This window comes from Micromonas pusilla (assembly GCF_000151265.4).
Source record: "Micromonas pusilla CCMP1545 genomic scaffold MICPUCscaffold_1, whole genome shotgun sequence".
In the NCBI taxonomy this organism is placed as follows: Eukaryota; Viridiplantae; Chlorophyta; class Mamiellophyceae; order Mamiellales; family Mamiellaceae; genus Micromonas; species Micromonas pusilla.
In genome coordinates, this window is record NW_003315882.1 from 1,651,356 (window position 1) to 1,668,227 (window position 16,872).

Below are 16,872 nucleotides of genomic sequence, written 5' to 3' on the forward strand. Positions count from 1 at the left end.
ACCCTCGGGCGCGTGAGGTGTGAGGTGCCCGCGTGAGGTGCCCGCGACGCGTTTGAAAAAGTTGACGACGAACCTGAGACTCGTTCGAGACAGCTGTCGTCCTGGTCGTTGTTGCAGTGATGAGTGGCACTGCGGAGGTACGTACACGTACACAGTACGTGTACACAGGGCGCTTTCGTTGAGGCAACTTACGTTCATAATGTGCTATGCGCATACACTACTCGTGTTCCGCCGCCGCGTGCTCCACGTCATCGGGCGTTCGGACTCCTTCGATGCGAAAGGATTCGTCCGACGCCGTCACGGCGCCTCTCAGCCGTTCGTTTTTTTTTCCGCGCGCGGCGCGCGGCGGACAAAAAAACGTAACAACTCGGGCGTGGAGGACGCCTGCGGCGAAGTGCTCCGCAGACCCGGGATTCATAGCGAGCGAGCGATCGACATGTTCGATCGCTTACTTCCCGGGTCAGCACTTTCGTCAGGAACTCGCGCCGGTCGCGGGATCTGACGCCTTCGTCGGCGACGTCGCTGGCGACGGCGGCGGATTCGGAAGCGTATTCTTATCGAAAACCTTCGTCTTCGGCGGCGAGTGCGAGTGCGAGTGCGAGTGCGAGTGCGCGCGACCCGCGACGAGCCCCATCTCGACGTCCACGACGCCGTGCGACTCATCCTCCGCGCGTTGCCGTTGAAGCGTCGGGGACGCGGGGAAGAACTCCCGCGCGTGGTGCGTCTTCGCGACGCACGCGTCCTTCCCTCCGAAGAAAATTCCCGCGGCGGCGCCGGCGACGCTCCCGCCGGAGCCGATCATCCCCGGGTCCTCCCCCGCGCGCTCCGTGCTCCGCGCGTTCAACACCGTCATCCCGTTGAGGATGACCACGAGCGCGGTGCCGACGTCCGCGACGACAGCCTCCCACAGCCCGGTGTACCCCATCAGGGACAGAACCAACACGATCGCCTTCGCGACGATGCTGAAGACGATGTTTTGCTTGATCTTCTTGACGCACAGACGCCCGATGGCGACAGCCTCGCCGACGCGCGAGAGGTCGTTCGTCAACAGCGCGACGTCCGCGGTCTCCATCGCGGCGGCCGCGCCGGCGACGCCCATGGCGACGCCCACGTCCGCGGCCCCGAGCGCGGGCGCGTCGTTGACGCCGTCGCCGACCATCGCGAGCGTGCCTCTCCCCGCGAACCGCCGCCGGAGCGATCCGCGCGCGTTCGCGGCGCGTTCGAGCGCCCCGACGCGCTCGACGATCTCCTCCATCTTCCGCGCCGGGGACAGACGCGCGTGAACGTTCGCCTGGTCGATCCCAACCTCGGCCGCGACCCGCTGCGCGCTGCCTTCGTTATCCCCCGTCAGCATGATGACCTCGGTGCCAAGATTTTTCAGCCGCGTCACCGCGCCCGCGGCGGTGATCCGCGTCGCGTCTTCGCATCTCAACGCGCCGGCGACGGCGCCGTCGATCCCGACCCACACCACAGTCGCGCCTTGCCTCTCCCACGACGCCACCGCGCTCGCGAGCGTGGCGTCGTCGTCGATCCACCCGCGCCTCGACGCGAGCGCGGGACCGCCGACCTCGACGAGCCTCCCGTCCACCGTCGCGGACGCGCCCTCGCCCGGGAGGGTGGTAAAGTCGCGGACGTCGCACGCCTTCGCGGCGACGCGCACCGCGGCGCCCGCGCCCGCGAGGATCGCGCTCGCGACCGGGTGCGACGCGCGGAGTTCGAGCGCGCACGCCCAGCGGAGTAACGCGCCCGCGCCGAGCGCCGGGCGAGGTGGTTTTCCGACGCCGCCGCCCGACGTCACGGGCGTCGCGAGCGTCGCCGCGGTGAGCGCGAACGCGCCCTCCGTCAGCGTGCCCGTCTTGTCCACGCAGATCACGCGCAACTTTCCGAGCCTCTCCAGGTGCGCGCTGCCTTTGACGAGCATGCCTCGGCGCGCGGCGCGTGTCAGTCCACACACCGCGACCACCGGCGTGGACAACACGAGCGCGCACGGGCACGCGACGACGAGGAGCACGCACGCGATGTACACGTACTTCGTGCTCGTCTCCCCCGCGGCGAACGGCACCGTGGCGAGTAAAATCGCGGCGAGGACGACGATCGGGGTGTAGTGCTTCGCGAACGTCTCCACGGCCCTCTCCACGTCGCTTCGCTGCGCTTGCGCTTCTTCGACCATGCGCACGAGCCGCGCCACCGCGGAATCGCCCGCGAGCGCGGTGACTTCCACTTCCAAGACGCCGCCCTGGTTGACCGTGCCGCCGTATACTTTCGACCCGATCGTCTTCTTCACAGGGACGCTCTCGCCCGTGAGCGCGGACTCGTCGACCGCGCTCCCGCCCGCGACGACGACGCCGTCCAGGGGGACCTTCTCCCCTGGTTTCACGAGCACGACCTCGCCCACGCGCACGTCCTCCGCGGCGACGGGCTCGCCCGGCTCCGCCGCTCGCGTCGCGCGCTCCGGCCGCAACGCCAACACCGCGCCCATCGCGCTCGACGCCCTCCCCATCGCGCGGTCCTCGAGCCACTCGGAGATGCCGAACAGCGCGACGACCGCGGCGGCCTCGCCGAACTCTTGCAGCGCGCACGCGCCCGCGACGGCGCACATCATCAGCGTGTTGATGTCGACGACGCCGTTGCGGAGACTCGCGATCGCTTTCCGGACGATCGGCGGCGAGCCGATCGCGACCGCGACGAGCGCGAGCCACCGCAGGTGATAGATGTCGTCGCCCTCGTCGCCCGCGTAGTGGAGCAAAGAGACGAGGAGCAGAGCGCACGCGATGAGGATCGTCCACGGCGGAAGCGGGACGTCCGCGCATTTGGATTTCTTTCCGCCGTAGTCGCGCCCGTCGCCGACGACGTTGGCGATGGACGCCTGAAGCCGCGCGCGGTTCAGCGCGTCCACGATCGACGCCGCGCTCGCGACCGACGGCGCGTGCTCCACGAGCACCGTCTTCGTGGGGACGATCACCTTGACCGCGCGCACGCCCGGTCGCTTGTCGAGGATGCCGTGAATCAGCGGAACCTCGCTCGGGCAGCAGATGCCCAACACCTTCAAGCGCGCGTGCGACGACGGCTCGTCGCCGCCCGCGTGCTCGTCGCGCACGGCGACGTGGATCGCCTCGAGATGCGACGCGAAGTCGTCCGACGACGAGCGCTTGTTTTTCTCCCCGAGCAGGGAGCTCTTCTCGCTGAGGTCGCCGCCGCGGTCGTCGTCGGCGGCGGCGAAAACGAGCGGCCGCGGCCTCGCCGCCTCCGCCTCCGCCGCCGTCGTCGTCGTCGTCTCGTCCGCTCCCGCGCGCGCTTCCTTCTCGCGCACGAGCGGCATGTACCGCCCGGCGCCGACGCCGCCGTCCGTGGACCCGAGCTTGGCGCGCGTCACGTCCACCGCGCCGTGGTCCATCAACGCCGGCGCCGCCGCGAGGAGGAACATCGCGAGGAGGAACATCGCGGTCGGGTACTTGAACACGAGCGCGTTGAACGGGGCGAGCCATCCGGGGTCGTCGCGCGGGTACGTCGTGATGCGCTTCCGCTTCCTCGGCGTGTTCGAATCGACGTAACCGCCGCTCGAGGGCGTCGAGTCCGGGGGGACGAGGAGGCCGCCGCGGTCGTCGTCGCGCATGTCGACGTCGTCGTCGTAGAAGTCTATCTAGTGATCGCCCGAGTGCATGGGTTGCGCGGGATGGGCGCCGCGAGGGGTGGGGGGGGGACGCGCGGCGAAGGACTGGGGCGATCTCGTCGCATCCAAATCTGCTCGTCTTCCCGCGCGACGAACTGCTTTCGGGGGAAACGAAAATCGGCGAAACGCCTGCGGAAGCGTCACGAAAACGCGCGTCCCCGGGACTCGCACAGCGCGCCGCACGAAGCGCGCGTGACGCCGCGGACGTCGACAGGAGTCGCGTTCGAGTCTTCACGGACGTTCGACCACTGCGCGCGGAGTCGTCGCTCGCCGCGCGACCTCGCGCGTCGCCGCCGTCGTCGTCCGCGCGACGACTCCGCGCGAATCCAAAAGTCCGGACGTCTCGGGAGGAATCTAATCTCGGGAGGAATCTCGGGACGGACGCGATGGCGACGATGACGCTGTCGCGCGAGGCGCTGTCGATCGCGCCGTGGGCGTCGAAGCTCGCGTCGGCGTTCCCCGCGCGACCCGGGGCCACGCTCCGAAACCCGGACGAGATCGAGGACGAAGTCGACCGCGAGACCGCGAGGCTGCTCGCCGCGCGCGCAGCCTCCGCGGACGCCGCGACGACGACGACGACGACGACGACGCGCTCGACCGCCGCGGCGAAGATACCGACGTTCTTCCGCCCGAAGCACGACGAGAGCTTCCTCGCGCTCGAGCTCAGGTCCGCCGCGCACAGAGTCGCGCTGCAGTACAAAGAGCGCGGCCTCCTCGAGGACGACGAGCTCGAAGATCTGTGGAACGTCATCACGTCAGTCGTCGCGCGTCGGTCGGGGGATCCCACCGCGAAAGTCGCGCCGCGCGCGACCCCGGACGGAGTCCCGCTGAGCGAAGACGACGCCGCCGCGCTCGCGACCGCGGAGAGCAGGATCGCGTACGACGAGCTGTGCGTCGTCCGAGACGTGTTCGTGAGACGGTTGAACGACGCGGAGGAGGAGGTGTACGGCTCGTACGGCGGCGGCGGCGGCGGCGGCGGCGAGAAACGCGTCGCGCATTATTTTTCCCCGCGGACGTTTAACCGCTTCGAGAGGGACGGGCTGGGGAGGATAAACGGGCGGACGTTCATGGAGTTCGTCGTCAGGCACGTCGCGCTGACGCAGTCGCGGATTAACTTGGGGTGCCACGACGCGGACGCGGACGGGTGGCTCACCGAGGACGAGCTCGAGGCGTTCGTGGGAAGGTCGGTCACGACGATGGCGGCGCTGCAGTCGCTCACCGCGGGCTTCATGAAACAATACTCGCGGATCGCGACGCGACGGTTCATGTTCTTCGACGACCCGAGGCGACGCGGAAAGGCGCGGATATCGAACCTGCTCTCCGGGGACGCGCTCGCGGACTTCAACGAGCTACACGCCGCGAGAGAGGACGACCCGAGCCTGGATAAAAATTGGTTCTCGCTCGCATCCGCGCAACGCGTGTACAAATCCTTCCTCGACTTGGACCTCGACATGAACGGGACTCTATCCAAGGCGGAGTTCAAGCGGTACACGTTCGACGTGCGCATCGCGGACGCGTGCAACGCGCAGGGCTTGACCGACGTGTTCGTGAACCGCCTGTACGAGGAGCACTCGTTGAAAGGGCCGGCGGCGGCCAAGGCGTATAGAGCGCAGTCGACGCGCGCCAACGCAGCCGCCGCGGATCCGTTCGTCGCGCAGTCGTTGGAGCGCCGGCGGAAGCAGATCGCGTCCGAGATGGACTTCACCGCGTTTCTGGACTTTGTCCTCGCGTGGAGCGATAAGAACCACCCCGCGAGCTTGGCGTACTTTTTTCGCGTGTTGGACGTGGACAAGCAAGGGTACCTGACCAACATGGAGATTTGGACGTTTTTGAAATCCGTGCACGTGACGTGGACGTCGGACCCGGAGAACTACGACCTGAACATGCTGGACGTCCGCGACGAGATCTTCGACATGGTCAAACCCGCGGTGGAGGGGAGGATCACGCTGGAGGATCTCAAGCGGTGCGGGTGCGCGCACACGGTGATTGAGATTCTGTGCGATCACACCGGGTTTTGGCGGTACGACAACCGCGAGAGTTTACCGCACGACGACGAGGAGGAGGAAGAGGAGGACGACATCGTCGAGCTCATGGACGACGACGGGATCAAGTTTTAGTCGACGGGGCGTGGTCGTTTTTGTATTCGTAGCATCGTATTCGTAGGAAGCGTCCGCGATCGTCGTTCATCATGACGCGTACAACTACAGTACTCTCGCGCGCGGCGTCGTCGTCGGCGTCGCTCACGCCGTCGCGTCGGCGGCGGCGTTCGCGACTTCCTCCTCGCTCTCCGACGTCGCGACCGCCTCCTCGACGTCGCACCGGACGTCGTCCACCGGTAAGAAGAACGGCACGCTCGGCGCGGCGAGCTTCACGATGTGATGCACGACGTCCGAGGGGAGGCTCCCGAGCGTGTGTCTCGCCGCCGAATCGTTTTCGTTTTCGTTTCTTTTCTCGTCGTCGTCGTCGTCGTCTTCGTCGTCGTCCTCGTCCCCGCTCGCGGACGAGACGGTCGCCGCCTCCGCTGGAGCGGAAGACACGCGCGTTCTAGCCCTCGTCCTCGAGGACACCGGCGCGTCCTCGACGTCCATCGCGGCGTCGTTCACGACGCTCACGCGGACGACGTCGCCGGCGTCGCCCCCCTCTCCCTCGGCGGCGGCGGCGGCCCTCTCTCGCCGCAGCCGAGCGTGCGTCATCAAAAACGCCCTCGAGACGTCGCGGAAAAACCGCGGGAACTCGCGATGCGCGTCGTGCCGCCACGCCTTACACCCCGGGCGCGTGATCCGCCGCGTCGAGTCTCCCGCTCCCGTCGTCTCTCCGTCGCCGTCGCCGTCGCCGTCGCGCTCCCGAGACGCGAAGTACACCGGGTACCCGTTCACGGCGAGGCGTCGCCGTCGAAAGCCGCCGCCGCTCGCGACGGCGTCGTCGTCCGGGACCGTCGCGAACGTCCACGGGTGCGTCTCGAACGTCTGCTGCCGGTGCGTTTCCCCCGGGGACAGCGTCTTGTACCTGACCACCTTGCCGGCGTAGTCGATCCAGTACAGCCGGCACCGCTCCCCGCACGCGTTGAGAAACGTGACGATGACGCTGTGTCGGCTCTCTCTCGACGCGAGTCCGAGCGCGGGGAGGAGCCGGTCGCGCAGCGGGTCGTGCCGCTCGGGGTCGTCGTACCGCTCGACGCCGTAGTCTGCGACGCCCGCATCGGCGTCGGCGTCGGAGTCCGCGTCGTCCATGGCGGCGCTCGCGCGGACGGCGCTCGAGCGGCGGCGGCGCGCGCGCGCGGCGAGCGCGCGAAAGCGAGAGGAGGCTACGCGTATCGCGACGCGAGCGCGTCGCAGCCCGTCGCGCGCGCCCTCGCGAGCGCTCTCGCACGCGGAGCGGAGGGCGAGGAGAAGACCCGCGACGCAGCGGCGGACGTACGCGCGCGCGATCATCCCCGCGGCGCGTGTGCCGGGAGTGGCGCGCGCGCGGACGGACGACCGTCGTGGCTTTCGCCCCTCGGCCGGGCAGAGGAAAATACGAGGGTGCGAGCTGCGTGTCATCTGCGTTTTCAGTCGAGCGTCTTTTCGGCGCGGGTATCCCTGCGGCGTCTCCCCGTCCGACCTCAGCCCGAGCTGGGGGACGCAACGGGCGCGTCGTCGCGTCGTCCGCGACTCCTACAGTACGTTCTCTCGCGTCGTGCGTTCAACGCGCCGCTACCTAGTTCTACGCTACCTCGCCGGTCCTACCCCGCCGCCGCCGCCGCCGCCGCCGCCGCCGCCGCGTCGTCGTCACCGCACGATGACGAACCCGGGGACGGACGCGTTCAACGCGATCAGCGCCGCCGGGGTCGTCCCCCACACCTGATTATGGTTCAACCGCAGCTCCCTCAGCTTCGGGATGTTCGCCAAGTTCGCGGGGACGTCGCCGTACAGAAAGTTCCTCGACAGGTCGATCGCCTCCAAGTCGAGCATCCCGCTTCCCCAGTTATCCGGCACCGTGCCCTCGAGCACGTTCCCCTGCGCGCGAAACGACCGCAGCCGCGCCAAGCCCGCGAACTCCCTCGGCACGGTCCCGTTCAGCATGTTCTTCGCGACGTGCAACTCCACGAGCGCGGCGACGCCGCCGAACTCCGTGGGTATCGGCCCCGTGAGCGCGTTGGCGCTCAGATCCAGCGTCGTCAACTTCGCGTTGTTCGCCGCAGCCGCGGGGATCGTGCCTCGCAGCCGGTTCTGCGCGAGCGAGACGTGCCGCAGCGAGCTGGAGTTCCCCAACGTCGCGGGGACCCCCCCCGTGAAGCGGTTCGCGCGCAGGTTCAGCGTCGCGAGGCGCGGCATGAGACCGATCGCCGTCGGTATCGGCCCGGTGAGAAAGTTGGACGAGAGGTCGAGCTCGACGAGCGTGTCCAGCTCCGCGATCGCGTCCAGAAGGTCGCCTCCGATGGAGCGATGCGACAGGTCGAGATGCGTGACGTCGTTCCCTTGGTAGCAGCGTATCCCGACCCACGGCTGCTTGCACGGGTAGTCGCCCTCCCAGTTGAGCAGCGCGCGGTTCGGGTCGTCGGTCATGCCGTCTCGGACGCGACGAAGGATCGACGCCTGCGCCGGGTTCGCGACCGCGTGGTCGACGTAGCCGGTGTACGGGTCGTACAGGTCCACGCGCGCGCGCGCGAGGGGTATCGTCGTCGCGAGGAGGAGGGGGAGGAGGAGGGGGAGCGCGGCGGCGCGCGCGGCCGCGCGCGCCGCGGACGCCGTGCCGCCCCCGCGCGTCATCCTCTGATGAGGGAAGCGGAAGCGGACGGGCCGCGGCGATGAACGAGATTCGTCGTATTTTCGATCGCGCGACGCCTCTGTCGCGGCAGGGTTCAGCGCGCGCCGCGCGGACGCGACCATGCAGGCGAGCTGCGTCGCGAACGGGCTGTCGTACTGCGCGGCGGACGCGTACGCGTCCTCCCGCGGCGCGTTCCTCGCCGTCCTCGCGTCGATGTGGCGCGCGCTGACGCATCAGCTCCAAAACCAATTCGTCTCGGGGTCGATATCGCTCGCGTGCGCGTCGACCGCGATGAGCGTGATGTGGCGCCTCGCGCATCACCTCAGACGTCTCGCGGAGGACAAGATATTCTCCACGTACGACATCCCGCACGGGACGCCGCAGTACTACGCCGCGCTGCGCTGGCTGCACGCGCGACCGGCGGTTCGGAGAGCGTCCAGGAGGCTCGTCGTGCCGTCCGACGCCGCGTGCGACGCCGCGGACGCGAACGCGTCGTCGTCGTCCTCCTCCTCCTCCTCCTCGCCGCACGACCCGGACGACCCGCTCGAGAGCGGGCTGCGGACCATCCCGGTGCTGCTCCGCGCGCAGCAGATCTGCGTCCGCGTCGGCGCCGCGCTCGTGTGGGTCGGACACGGCGGCGGCGGCGCAGGCGGCGGCGGCGGCGGCGGCGCGGGCGGCGCGGGCGGCGGCGGCGCGAGGCACTCGTGGTACGGCCAGTTCCTCCACGACTTCCGCGGCGGCGGCGGCGGCGGCGGCGGCGGCGGCGCGCTCGACCACTCGTCCGCCGCGTTCGGATGGGACGCCGGGCCCGACGGCGGCGCGTCGTCGCCCGCCGGCGTCGGCGGCGGCGTTCGACTGCGCGTCCTCGGCGGCGGCGGCGGCGGCGGCGAACGCGCGCTCCGCGCTATCCTCGCCGCCGGGCACGAGCTCGGCCGCGGGACCGCGCGACGATACACGCAGGTGTACCTCCCGTCCACCGCGGTGTCCGCGCGCGGCGGCGGCGGCGCGAGCAGGGCGGAGTGGATCGACGCAGGCCGCCGGCCGTCGCGGCCGATTTCGAGCGTGATTCTCAAGCGTTCAGACGCGACGGACGCGTTGCTCGATGCGCGCGCGTTCCTTCGCCTGGAGCGGTGGTACGCCGAGCGCGGGATCCCGTACCGTCGCGGGTACTTGCTCCACGGCCCTCCCGGGGGAGGGAAGACGAGCTTAGTGCGCGCGATCGCCGGCGAGCTGCGTCTGCCGGTGTACCAGGCGTCGCTCGGCGGCCGCGGGCTGGACGACGAGGCGTTTCATCGGTTGCTGCGAGCGTGCGCGCGACGCGCTGTCGTGCTCCTGGAGGACGTCGACGCCGCGTCCGGCGCGGCGGTGGGCGCGCGGAGCGGCGGCGGCGAGGAGGACGGCGGCGGCGGCGGTCTCACGTTGCCCGGGTTGCTCAGCGCTTTGGACGGCGTCGGCGCCGCGGACGGTCGGCTGCTCTTCATGACCTGCCGCGACGCGAGCGCGCTGGAGCCCGCGCTCGTGCGGCCGGGGAGGATCGACGTGAGGATCGAGTTCGGGCCGCCGGATCGCGCGCAGGCGGCGGCGTTGTTCCGGCACTTTTACGGCGCGTCCGACCGCGCCGCGGCGACGGCGGCGGCGGCGGCGGCGTCTTCGTCTTCGTGTTCGTCGGCGGATCGCGGCGACCGCTCGGACGCGTCCGCCGCGGGCGGGACGGCTTCGAAACCGTCGCCGTCGCCGGTCGCGTTCGGCGGCGCGCCGCCTCTCTTCGACGCGCGCGTCGTCGACGCGCTCGCGGAGAAGTTCGGCGCCGCGGCGGTCGCGTCCGGGGAGACGAGAGGGCGGCGGCGGCGCGGCGGCGGCGGCGGCGACGAAAAGGCGGCGGCGCGCCCGCCGCCGTTATCCATGGCGGCGCTGCAGGGGCACCTCATGATGTACCGGGAGGATCCCGAGGGGGCGGTGGACGCGATCGGTGGGATAGAGTGGGGGTGCGATTGAAACGCATGTTATAGAACAGTTTTTTTTCACACCTTCCTCGACGCGGCGGCGGCACGGCGGCTTCCTTTTGTCGCCGGCGATCAGTGTTGACTTCACCGGGCCGTCGTCGTATCTGATCGCACTACTCGTAGCGCGAGGTCGTTATCGACGAACTGGATTACGTCACACGCGCGGCGCGCACGACTGAGCGAGATCGCGCGCGTTCAACCCACCCCCGAAGGACCCACCCCATCCCCCCCCCTCCCCCCGTCGCGTCTCATCGAGCCGACGTCCCCAATCCGGATCCGCCGCCTCGTCTCGTCGACGACTCCGTCTCGCTCAACTGCTGCGGACGCGTTTACGGGAAGCGATTCCGGTTCCCCCGTGCAAAAGTCAACCCCGCCGAATCCGATCCGCGCGCGAGCGACCCCGCGACGAAGAAGATGCCCGGACGCTTCGCCGCGTTCAGAAAGCGGTTCGCGATAAGCAAAGATGAGATGATCAAGGCCGACAGCAAGTGGACGAAGCTGTGCACGTACACGACGGCGAAGAAGGTAAAGATCGTGAACGCGAAGGTGGCTCTGTTTCACAAGGGCATGATCTTGGCGATCATAGGGTACATCCTCGCGAACCTGGTCGCGTCGTTCGGGTACATGAAAGTGGAGGCGCCGTTCGGTTCCACGAACGCGTACATCTCGGACAGCACCTGGTCGACGACGCAAGCGACGTTGAAGGCTAACAACCCGATTTACTGCGGCGGCGGCACGTGCCCCGGCACGGATTGCTCCGGCACGAATTCGACGTACGACTACACGTACAGCGCGAACTACGTGTACAACACGAACTACTGCGAGTACGACCTGGACATCGGGGACGTGCTGACGAAGGGCGAGTCCGCGGCGTTCATCACGACGTACTACCAGGACAAGCCCGCGGCAGGAACCTATGTCAGCCTCCACGGTACAAACACAATTACTTCGACGACTGCTGAAAGTAACTTTGCAGCCCCAGCCCTGAACGCCGGCAACAAGGCGACTGGGAACTACTTCGTCCCGGGCATCGAGGAAATGTACTTGAACTTCGATCACACGGTGACGACGTCGTGGGACGCCACCACGACGAACGCGAAGATGACCTTGGGTTCGAAGACGTACGCCAAGGGTGAAACCGTGAGCATCAAGATCCAAGACTTGCTCACCGAGGCGGGCGCGGATCTCGACAGCGTCAACATCGGCGCGGACCCGAGTGGATCCACGACGGGGCCGTATTACCGCATTTCTGGTATGCACCTCAAGTTCGAGATGGAGTACTCGAACATGAACCGCGAGACGCCGTTCAATCACGATGTCCACGCCAACGCGAAGGTGTCTTACACGACAGGGACGTGGAACTCGTTGGGCCCGAAGATCGTCTACAAACAGCACACCGATTTTGTGGTGTACAGGTATCAGCGGTACGCGTACACGCTGCGCATCTCCTTCGTCGCCAAGGGCTCGATCGGGGTCTTCGACTGGTTCACGCTGTTCCTCAACCTCGCGGTCGCGTTGGGTCTGACCGGCGTCGCGATCACCGTCGTGGACATGGTCAGCGAATTTTTCGTCGACGACTTCGCGGATAAAAAGTACGACGACAGGAACGAGTGGCTCACGCTGCAGGCGTGCATGGAGAACGCGGTCGAGACCGGGATGCTCAAGCGGTACGCCGCGAAGCGAGGCATACAGATCCTGGGCGATAAGAAGCTCGAGCGGATGCAGTCGGGGAGCCGATGAAGAGGACGAGGAGACGAGTGAGATTTATTTTCGTCGACGGGAGCGGCGCGTTCGTAGGGCTACAACGTACAGTACGACGCGAGTGATGAGTAATTTAGGGTATTTTAAGGTAAGCGGTAAGTTATGCGAGGATCGTCTGAGCGCGCGTTCGACGAGCGCGCGAGCGTCGGTGCCGCGTCCCGACGACGACACGAACTGGCGCGCTGTCAGTTGGCTGGTTTTTGGTTTTTTTTTGGTTTTTTTCATCGCGACAGTTGAAAATCGATTTAGCGCGCAAAACGTGTTAGAGTTGTTCGGGAAGCCGGCCTTTTCGGTGGTCCACGTCAGACGATCGCGCCAGAAGATTGAGTCGGAGGGTTTTAAACCGTGGAAAACGAGTCGATTGTCACGTTATCGCCGAAACGTCAAAAAACGTTTCGTCATTACTCCGCACGCGTTCTCTCGCGACCGCCGCAACAACCCTCATCATGGCTACCATCTGCGCCCTCACCGTCCCCACGATCGTCCGCCCCACGACGACGACGTCCACGCGCCGCGACGTGCGCGCGAACGCGTTCGGCGGCAAGAAAGGCGTCGCCTCCGCGCAGCCCCGCGCCGGGCAAAAGTACGCGGACATCGCCGCCGCCGTCGACGCGGGCCTCGTCCAGGGCGTCGCGCCGTTCGAGGACGGCATCGACCTCTTCGGATTCTTCAACGACATCGATCAGGCGGAGGCGCAGAGGTACGCGGACGTGGAGATCACGCACGGAAGGCTCGCGATGCTCGCGACCGTCGGCTTCGTCGTCGGCGAGTCCGTGGAGGGGTCCTCCTTCCTCTTCGACGCGCAGGTCACCGGTCCGGCGGTGAACCACTTCCAGCAGGTTCCGCTCCCGTTCTGGCTCGGCCTCGGCGCGCTCATCTTCGTCGTCGAGGCGTCGCGCGTGCAGACCGCGTGGCAGTCGCCGTTCGACGCGTCCCGCCTCTTCCTCATGAAGGACGACCACACCCCCGGAGACTACAACGGGTTCGACCCGCTCGGCCTGAGCAAGAACAGAGACGAGGAGTGGCTCGACATTCACCGTCTCAGGGAGCTGAACAACGGCCGCCTCGCGATGGTCGCCATCGTCGCGATGATCTCCCAGGAGCTCGTCACCGGCTTGAACCTCATCCTCAGCGATGAAGTCCTCGAGATGAAGGGCGGCGGCGCGCTCAAGGCGATGGAGGCGCAGTGCGCCGGCACCGCGGACGAGAACGCCTGCGCCAAGGCGTTCGAGGCAGCCGTCGCCGCGGGCACCGCGGTGTTCTAAAAATCTCGTTCGTCACGTTACCGCGCGATGCGAACGCTCCGCGCGTCGAGAGGCGCGTCGATATTCGTTACCACGCGATGCGAACGCTCCGCGCGTCGAGAGGCGCGTCGATATTCGACGCGCCGCCCCGCGCGCGGGGGTGTGTAAGAAAGCTTCTGTTCATTTTTTGATCTGATTCTTTGAAGGCGCCATCTGTCTCATTTTAATATCATTCATTTACTCGGCGAGCTCTAGACGTCGCGTCCGCGCCCTACCCCTCCGCCCCCCCCGCCCGCCGCGAGGTCCGGGGACATCCGCGCCGGGACGCGGTGCTTCGCCAGTATCCTCTCCCCCGCGGCCCTGCCCTCCTTCGCGTTCACGACGACGACGTCGCCGCCGACGAAGTCGACGCGGACGAATTCGCCGTCGTGCGCGTCAAGCGCCGCCGCGAGCTCTCGCATGTTCTTCACCTTCGCGCCGCACACGCGCGACACCTCCAGGTCGTGCTTCCCCTGGTACCCGACGTTAATCTCGTCCGCGAGGACGTGGGATAAGATCACGACCTGCTCGTCCGGGACTTTCATGTGCGAGTGCATCGCGCGGTCGCAGAGCCTCCGAGGCGCCTTGTCGTACCAGTCGTCTCCCCACTCGTGCAGGTGCGGCTGCGTGAGCGGGCAGAACACGAGGCCGGCGAAGACGAAGTACGTCGGGAGGCGGTCGTACTGGTGCACGGGGACGAGCGGCGCGCGGGGGGTCGCGACGACGTCGACGGTGAGAACCTCCGATTCCGCCGATTCCGCCGTCGTCGCCGCCGCCGCCGCCGTCGCCGTCGCCGCCGCGCGCTCCCCCTCGTCCTCTTCACCCCCTCGCTCCTCCCCCTCCGCGCCGTTCCTCGCGCCCGCGCGCCCGCCGAGCCTGCGCACTTTCATCCTGATGTTCTCCCCCGCGCGCTTCAGCGACACGAGGTGATCGAACGCGACGCGCTCCCACCCGCGGAACGACACGGACCCGTCGTTGGCGATCGCGGCGCCGTCGATCTCGAGCAAGACGTCGTCCGCGAACAGCTTCCCCTTCGCGGGGGACAGCGGCGCCACCTCGGTCACGATCACCCCGGTCTCGCGCTTCCCCATGCCGAGGTACGCGCGCATCGCGGGGTTGTCCGTCCACTGGCACTTGATCCCGAGCCCGCAGAAGCCGCCGTGGACGCCGTCGTACGTCCTCCCCTCGCGTCTCGCGTCGGCGGCGTCGCGTTCGACGTCGTCGAGAAACCTTCGAATCACCGGCGTCGGGATGACGTACCCGATGTTGTCCGTCCCCGGGAGGTTCTGGAACGCGATGCCGACGATCTTCCCGCGCATCACCGCGGGGCCGCCGCTGTTCCCGGGGTTGATCGCCGCGTCGAGCTGCGCGGCGAGGAGCTCCCCTGCGCCGTGCGCGTAACTCGTCAGCTCGACGCGAGACACAATGCCGCTCGTTATCGACAGGTTGTCCCCGCCCGCGGGGAATCCCATGACGCTCACCTTGGACTGCAGCGCGGGGACGTCCCCGAGCGGCAGCGGGCGCACCCTCCGCGGCGGCGCCGTCGCGGCGCCGTCGCCGCCGTCGCGGTCGCCGCCGGCGTCCGGGTCCGGGGAGAGAAAAAAGTCGGGATCGTCCACGGTGAGCACGGCCAGGTCGCACTCGTGCCCGACCGCGTGCACGCGCGCCTGGTGCTTCACGCTGCTGCCGTGACGTCTGACTTGCACGAACGTCTGGTCCGCGACGACGTGCGCGTTCGTGAGGACGCCGACGCCGCCCGGGACGGGGGCCTCGACGACGACGCCGCTTCCGAAGGATTCCCTCTGCGTCTTGTTCGCCCACGGCTGGAAGTAGTTGGGCGACGAGTGCACGGTGAAGACGCGCACGACGCTCTGCAGCGCGTCCGCGGAGGTCTCCGCGTCCGCGTCGTATTCGTCCGCGGCCGCCTCCGCGGGCGCGGCCGCGGCGCTGAACGGCGCGGCGAACCGATCGTTGTTACCCGTCGTCGTCGTCGTCGTCGTCGTCGTCGTCGTCGTCCATCTTTTCCGCGCGTCCCCGCGCGGAGCGACGGCGGCGAGGGACGGGACGACGCGCGACGCGTCGGACGCGCTCGCGACGCGCGACCGCCGCGTCGCCGCGGAGGCGACGCTCGCGAGCGCGCGCGCGCGGCGCAGGAGCGCGGCGCTCATCTCTCTGTCCTCGACGCCGAGAGCGAGCACTGTCAGGTCATCAGGTCTTGTCGACGCGACGAAAACTGATGACGAGTCGCGTTCGTCGTCCCCGACAGGACGCGGACGCGCGCGCGCGCCTTCTCAGTCCGCGACGCGCGCGCTCCAGGTCGTTCAGGTCGCGACGACGAGGCGAGCGCGGCTCGCGCGCGCGGCGTGATCCCGCGCCGTCGCCATGGCGTCCCGGTTCCTGCGCAAGACGGTCAGGACTCTACCTTCGCCACTCCCATCACTTGCCGATCTGCGGTACGTGGTGGAGCGCACGTGCACGTACGATCTCAAGCGCGGGTGGGACGCGCTCGGCGTGACCGTCGTGAAGAGCGTGGCCCCGACCTTCCCCGACCTTCTGCAGCAGATCCAGCGCACGCGCGACGAGCTCGCGAATAACCTCGACCCGCCGCTGGCGACGGACTCGGTGTGCGGCGCGGTGCTCTTCTCGGGCGACGCGATGTCGCCCGCGATCCGAACGTCCCCGAGACTCGTCCCGCGCGACGACGACGACGACGCGGACGCGGACGCGCGCGCGTCGCGCGCCCCGCGCGCGTCGCGCGCCCCGCGCGCGTCGCGCCGCGCCGCCCTCCTCGTGCGCGAGCTGTACTACCCCGAGCACGACGACGAGGAGCTCGTCGCGTTTCGCGCCATCGCGGCGAAGCCCGGCTGGCTCTTCGACCCCAACCTGTTGTCGCGCCCGCTGTTGTCGCTGCCGTGGCCGCGACGCGCGCACGTCGGCGACGTCGTCGCGTTTCTCGACCCCGCGGAGGCGGATGCGGATGCGGAGACGGACGACGGTGATCCCGCGGTGATCGTCCGCCGCGTCGCCGCGCTGGAAGGGGACGTCATGACGTCCACGACGGGCGCGGAGGACGACTTCGTCGTCCCGGCGGACCACGCGTGGGTGCTTCGCGACTGCGACGACGGGGTCGCGTCCGCGTCGGACGCGCGAGATAGCCGCGCGTTCGGACCGCTGCCGCTGCGGCGCGTCATCGGGAGGGTGGTGTACAGCGCGCGGAGCGCGAGCGATCACGGCGTCGTGAGGAACAGCGCGGAGGCGACGCGGGTGGACGTGCCGATATTGAGCGCGGAGCTGGGGAGGGGATTGGAGACGATGCTGTCGCTGTTGGAGGAGGCGGCGGAGGAGGGAGACGCGAGGTCGCGGTAGGGTAGCTATGAGCTTAATCATTCATTCATTCGCACGTTCGCTC

General features: G+C 68.4%; 9 protein-coding genes across 9 annotated transcripts; 5 read left to right on the top strand and 4 right to left on the bottom strand.

Moving 5' to 3' along the window:
* Positions 1-472: 472 nt before the first annotated feature.
* Positions 473-3,613, bottom strand: MICPUCDRAFT_50631 (p-type ATPase superfamily; the record flags this gene model as incomplete). The annotated part of the gene is made up of 1 exon (XM_003055650.1): positions 473-3,613. The coding sequence occupies one exon, from the start codon at positions 3,611-3,613 to the stop codon at positions 473-475; it is 3,141 nt and encodes a 1,046-aa protein (XP_003055696.1).
* Positions 3,614-4,668: 1,055 nt separating this feature from the next.
* On the top strand, positions 4,669-5,787 carry MICPUCDRAFT_12317 (uncharacterized protein; the record flags this gene model as incomplete). Its single annotated transcript, XM_003055114.1, has 3 exons — positions 4,669-5,243; positions 5,303-5,327; positions 5,353-5,787. Coding segments are annotated over 3 exons (1,035 nt in total), but the record flags the coding sequence as incomplete, so codon positions are not given.
* Positions 5,788-5,910: 123 nt separating this feature from the next.
* MICPUCDRAFT_50633 (uncharacterized protein) lies at positions 5,911-6,900 on the bottom strand (the record flags this gene model as incomplete). The annotated part of the gene is made up of 1 exon (XM_003055651.1): positions 5,911-6,900. One exon carries the CDS (start codon positions 6,898-6,900, stop codon positions 5,911-5,913), a length of 990 nt encoding a protein of 329 aa, XP_003055697.1.
* A 537-nt stretch (positions 6,901-7,437) lies between these two features.
* MICPUCDRAFT_50634 (uncharacterized protein) lies at positions 7,438-8,418 on the bottom strand (the record flags this gene model as incomplete). Its single annotated transcript, XM_003055652.1, has 1 exon — positions 7,438-8,418. One exon carries the CDS (start codon positions 8,416-8,418, stop codon positions 7,438-7,440), a length of 981 nt encoding a protein of 326 aa, XP_003055698.1.
* A 118-nt stretch (positions 8,419-8,536) lies between these two features.
* On the top strand, positions 8,537-10,411 carry MICPUCDRAFT_50635 (uncharacterized protein; the record flags this gene model as incomplete). The annotated part of the gene is made up of 1 exon (XM_003055115.1): positions 8,537-10,411. The coding sequence occupies one exon, from the start codon at positions 8,537-8,539 to the stop codon at positions 10,409-10,411; it is 1,875 nt and encodes a 624-aa protein (XP_003055161.1).
* A 387-nt stretch (positions 10,412-10,798) lies between these two features.
* On the top strand, positions 10,799-12,287 carry MICPUCDRAFT_50636 (uncharacterized protein). Its single transcript, XM_003055116.1, has one exon. It carries the CDS (start codon positions 10,834-10,836, stop codon positions 12,157-12,159), a length of 1,326 nt encoding a protein of 441 aa, XP_003055162.1. The 5' UTR covers positions 10,799-10,833; the 3' UTR covers positions 12,160-12,287.
* A 304-nt stretch (positions 12,288-12,591) lies between these two features.
* LI818 (chlorophyll a/b-binding protein-like protein, chloroplast precursor) lies at positions 12,592-13,671 on the top strand. Its single transcript, XM_003055117.1, has one exon. It carries the CDS (start codon positions 12,627-12,629, stop codon positions 13,443-13,445), a length of 819 nt encoding a protein of 272 aa, XP_003055163.1. The 5' UTR covers positions 12,592-12,626; the 3' UTR covers positions 13,446-13,671.
* A 52-nt stretch (positions 13,672-13,723) lies between these two features.
* MICPUCDRAFT_1808 (uncharacterized protein) lies at positions 13,724-15,343 on the bottom strand (the record flags this gene model as incomplete). Its single annotated transcript, XM_003055653.1, has 2 exons — positions 13,724-14,203; positions 14,348-15,343. Coding segments are annotated over 2 exons (1,476 nt in total), but the record flags the coding sequence as incomplete, so codon positions are not given.
* Positions 15,344-15,764: 421 nt separating this feature from the next.
* On the top strand, positions 15,765-16,872 carry MICPUCDRAFT_61677 (uncharacterized protein). Its single transcript, XM_003055118.1, has one exon. The coding sequence runs from the start codon at positions 15,846-15,848 to the stop codon at positions 16,827-16,829; it is 984 nt and encodes a 327-aa protein (XP_003055164.1). The 5' UTR covers positions 15,765-15,845; the 3' UTR covers positions 16,830-16,872.

Excerpts from the sequence above, each read along its gene's own strand:
- MICPUCDRAFT_50636 (XM_003055116.1), top strand. The coding sequence starts at position 10,834 with ATGCCCGGACGCTTCGCCGCGTTCAGAAAGCGGTTCGCGATAAGCAAA.
- LI818 (XM_003055117.1), top strand. The coding sequence starts at position 12,627 with ATGGCTACCATCTGCGCCCTCACCGTCCCCACGATCGTCCGCCCCACG.
- MICPUCDRAFT_61677 (XM_003055118.1), top strand. The coding sequence starts at position 15,846 with ATGGCGTCCCGGTTCCTGCGCAAGACGGTCAGGACTCTACCTTCGCCA.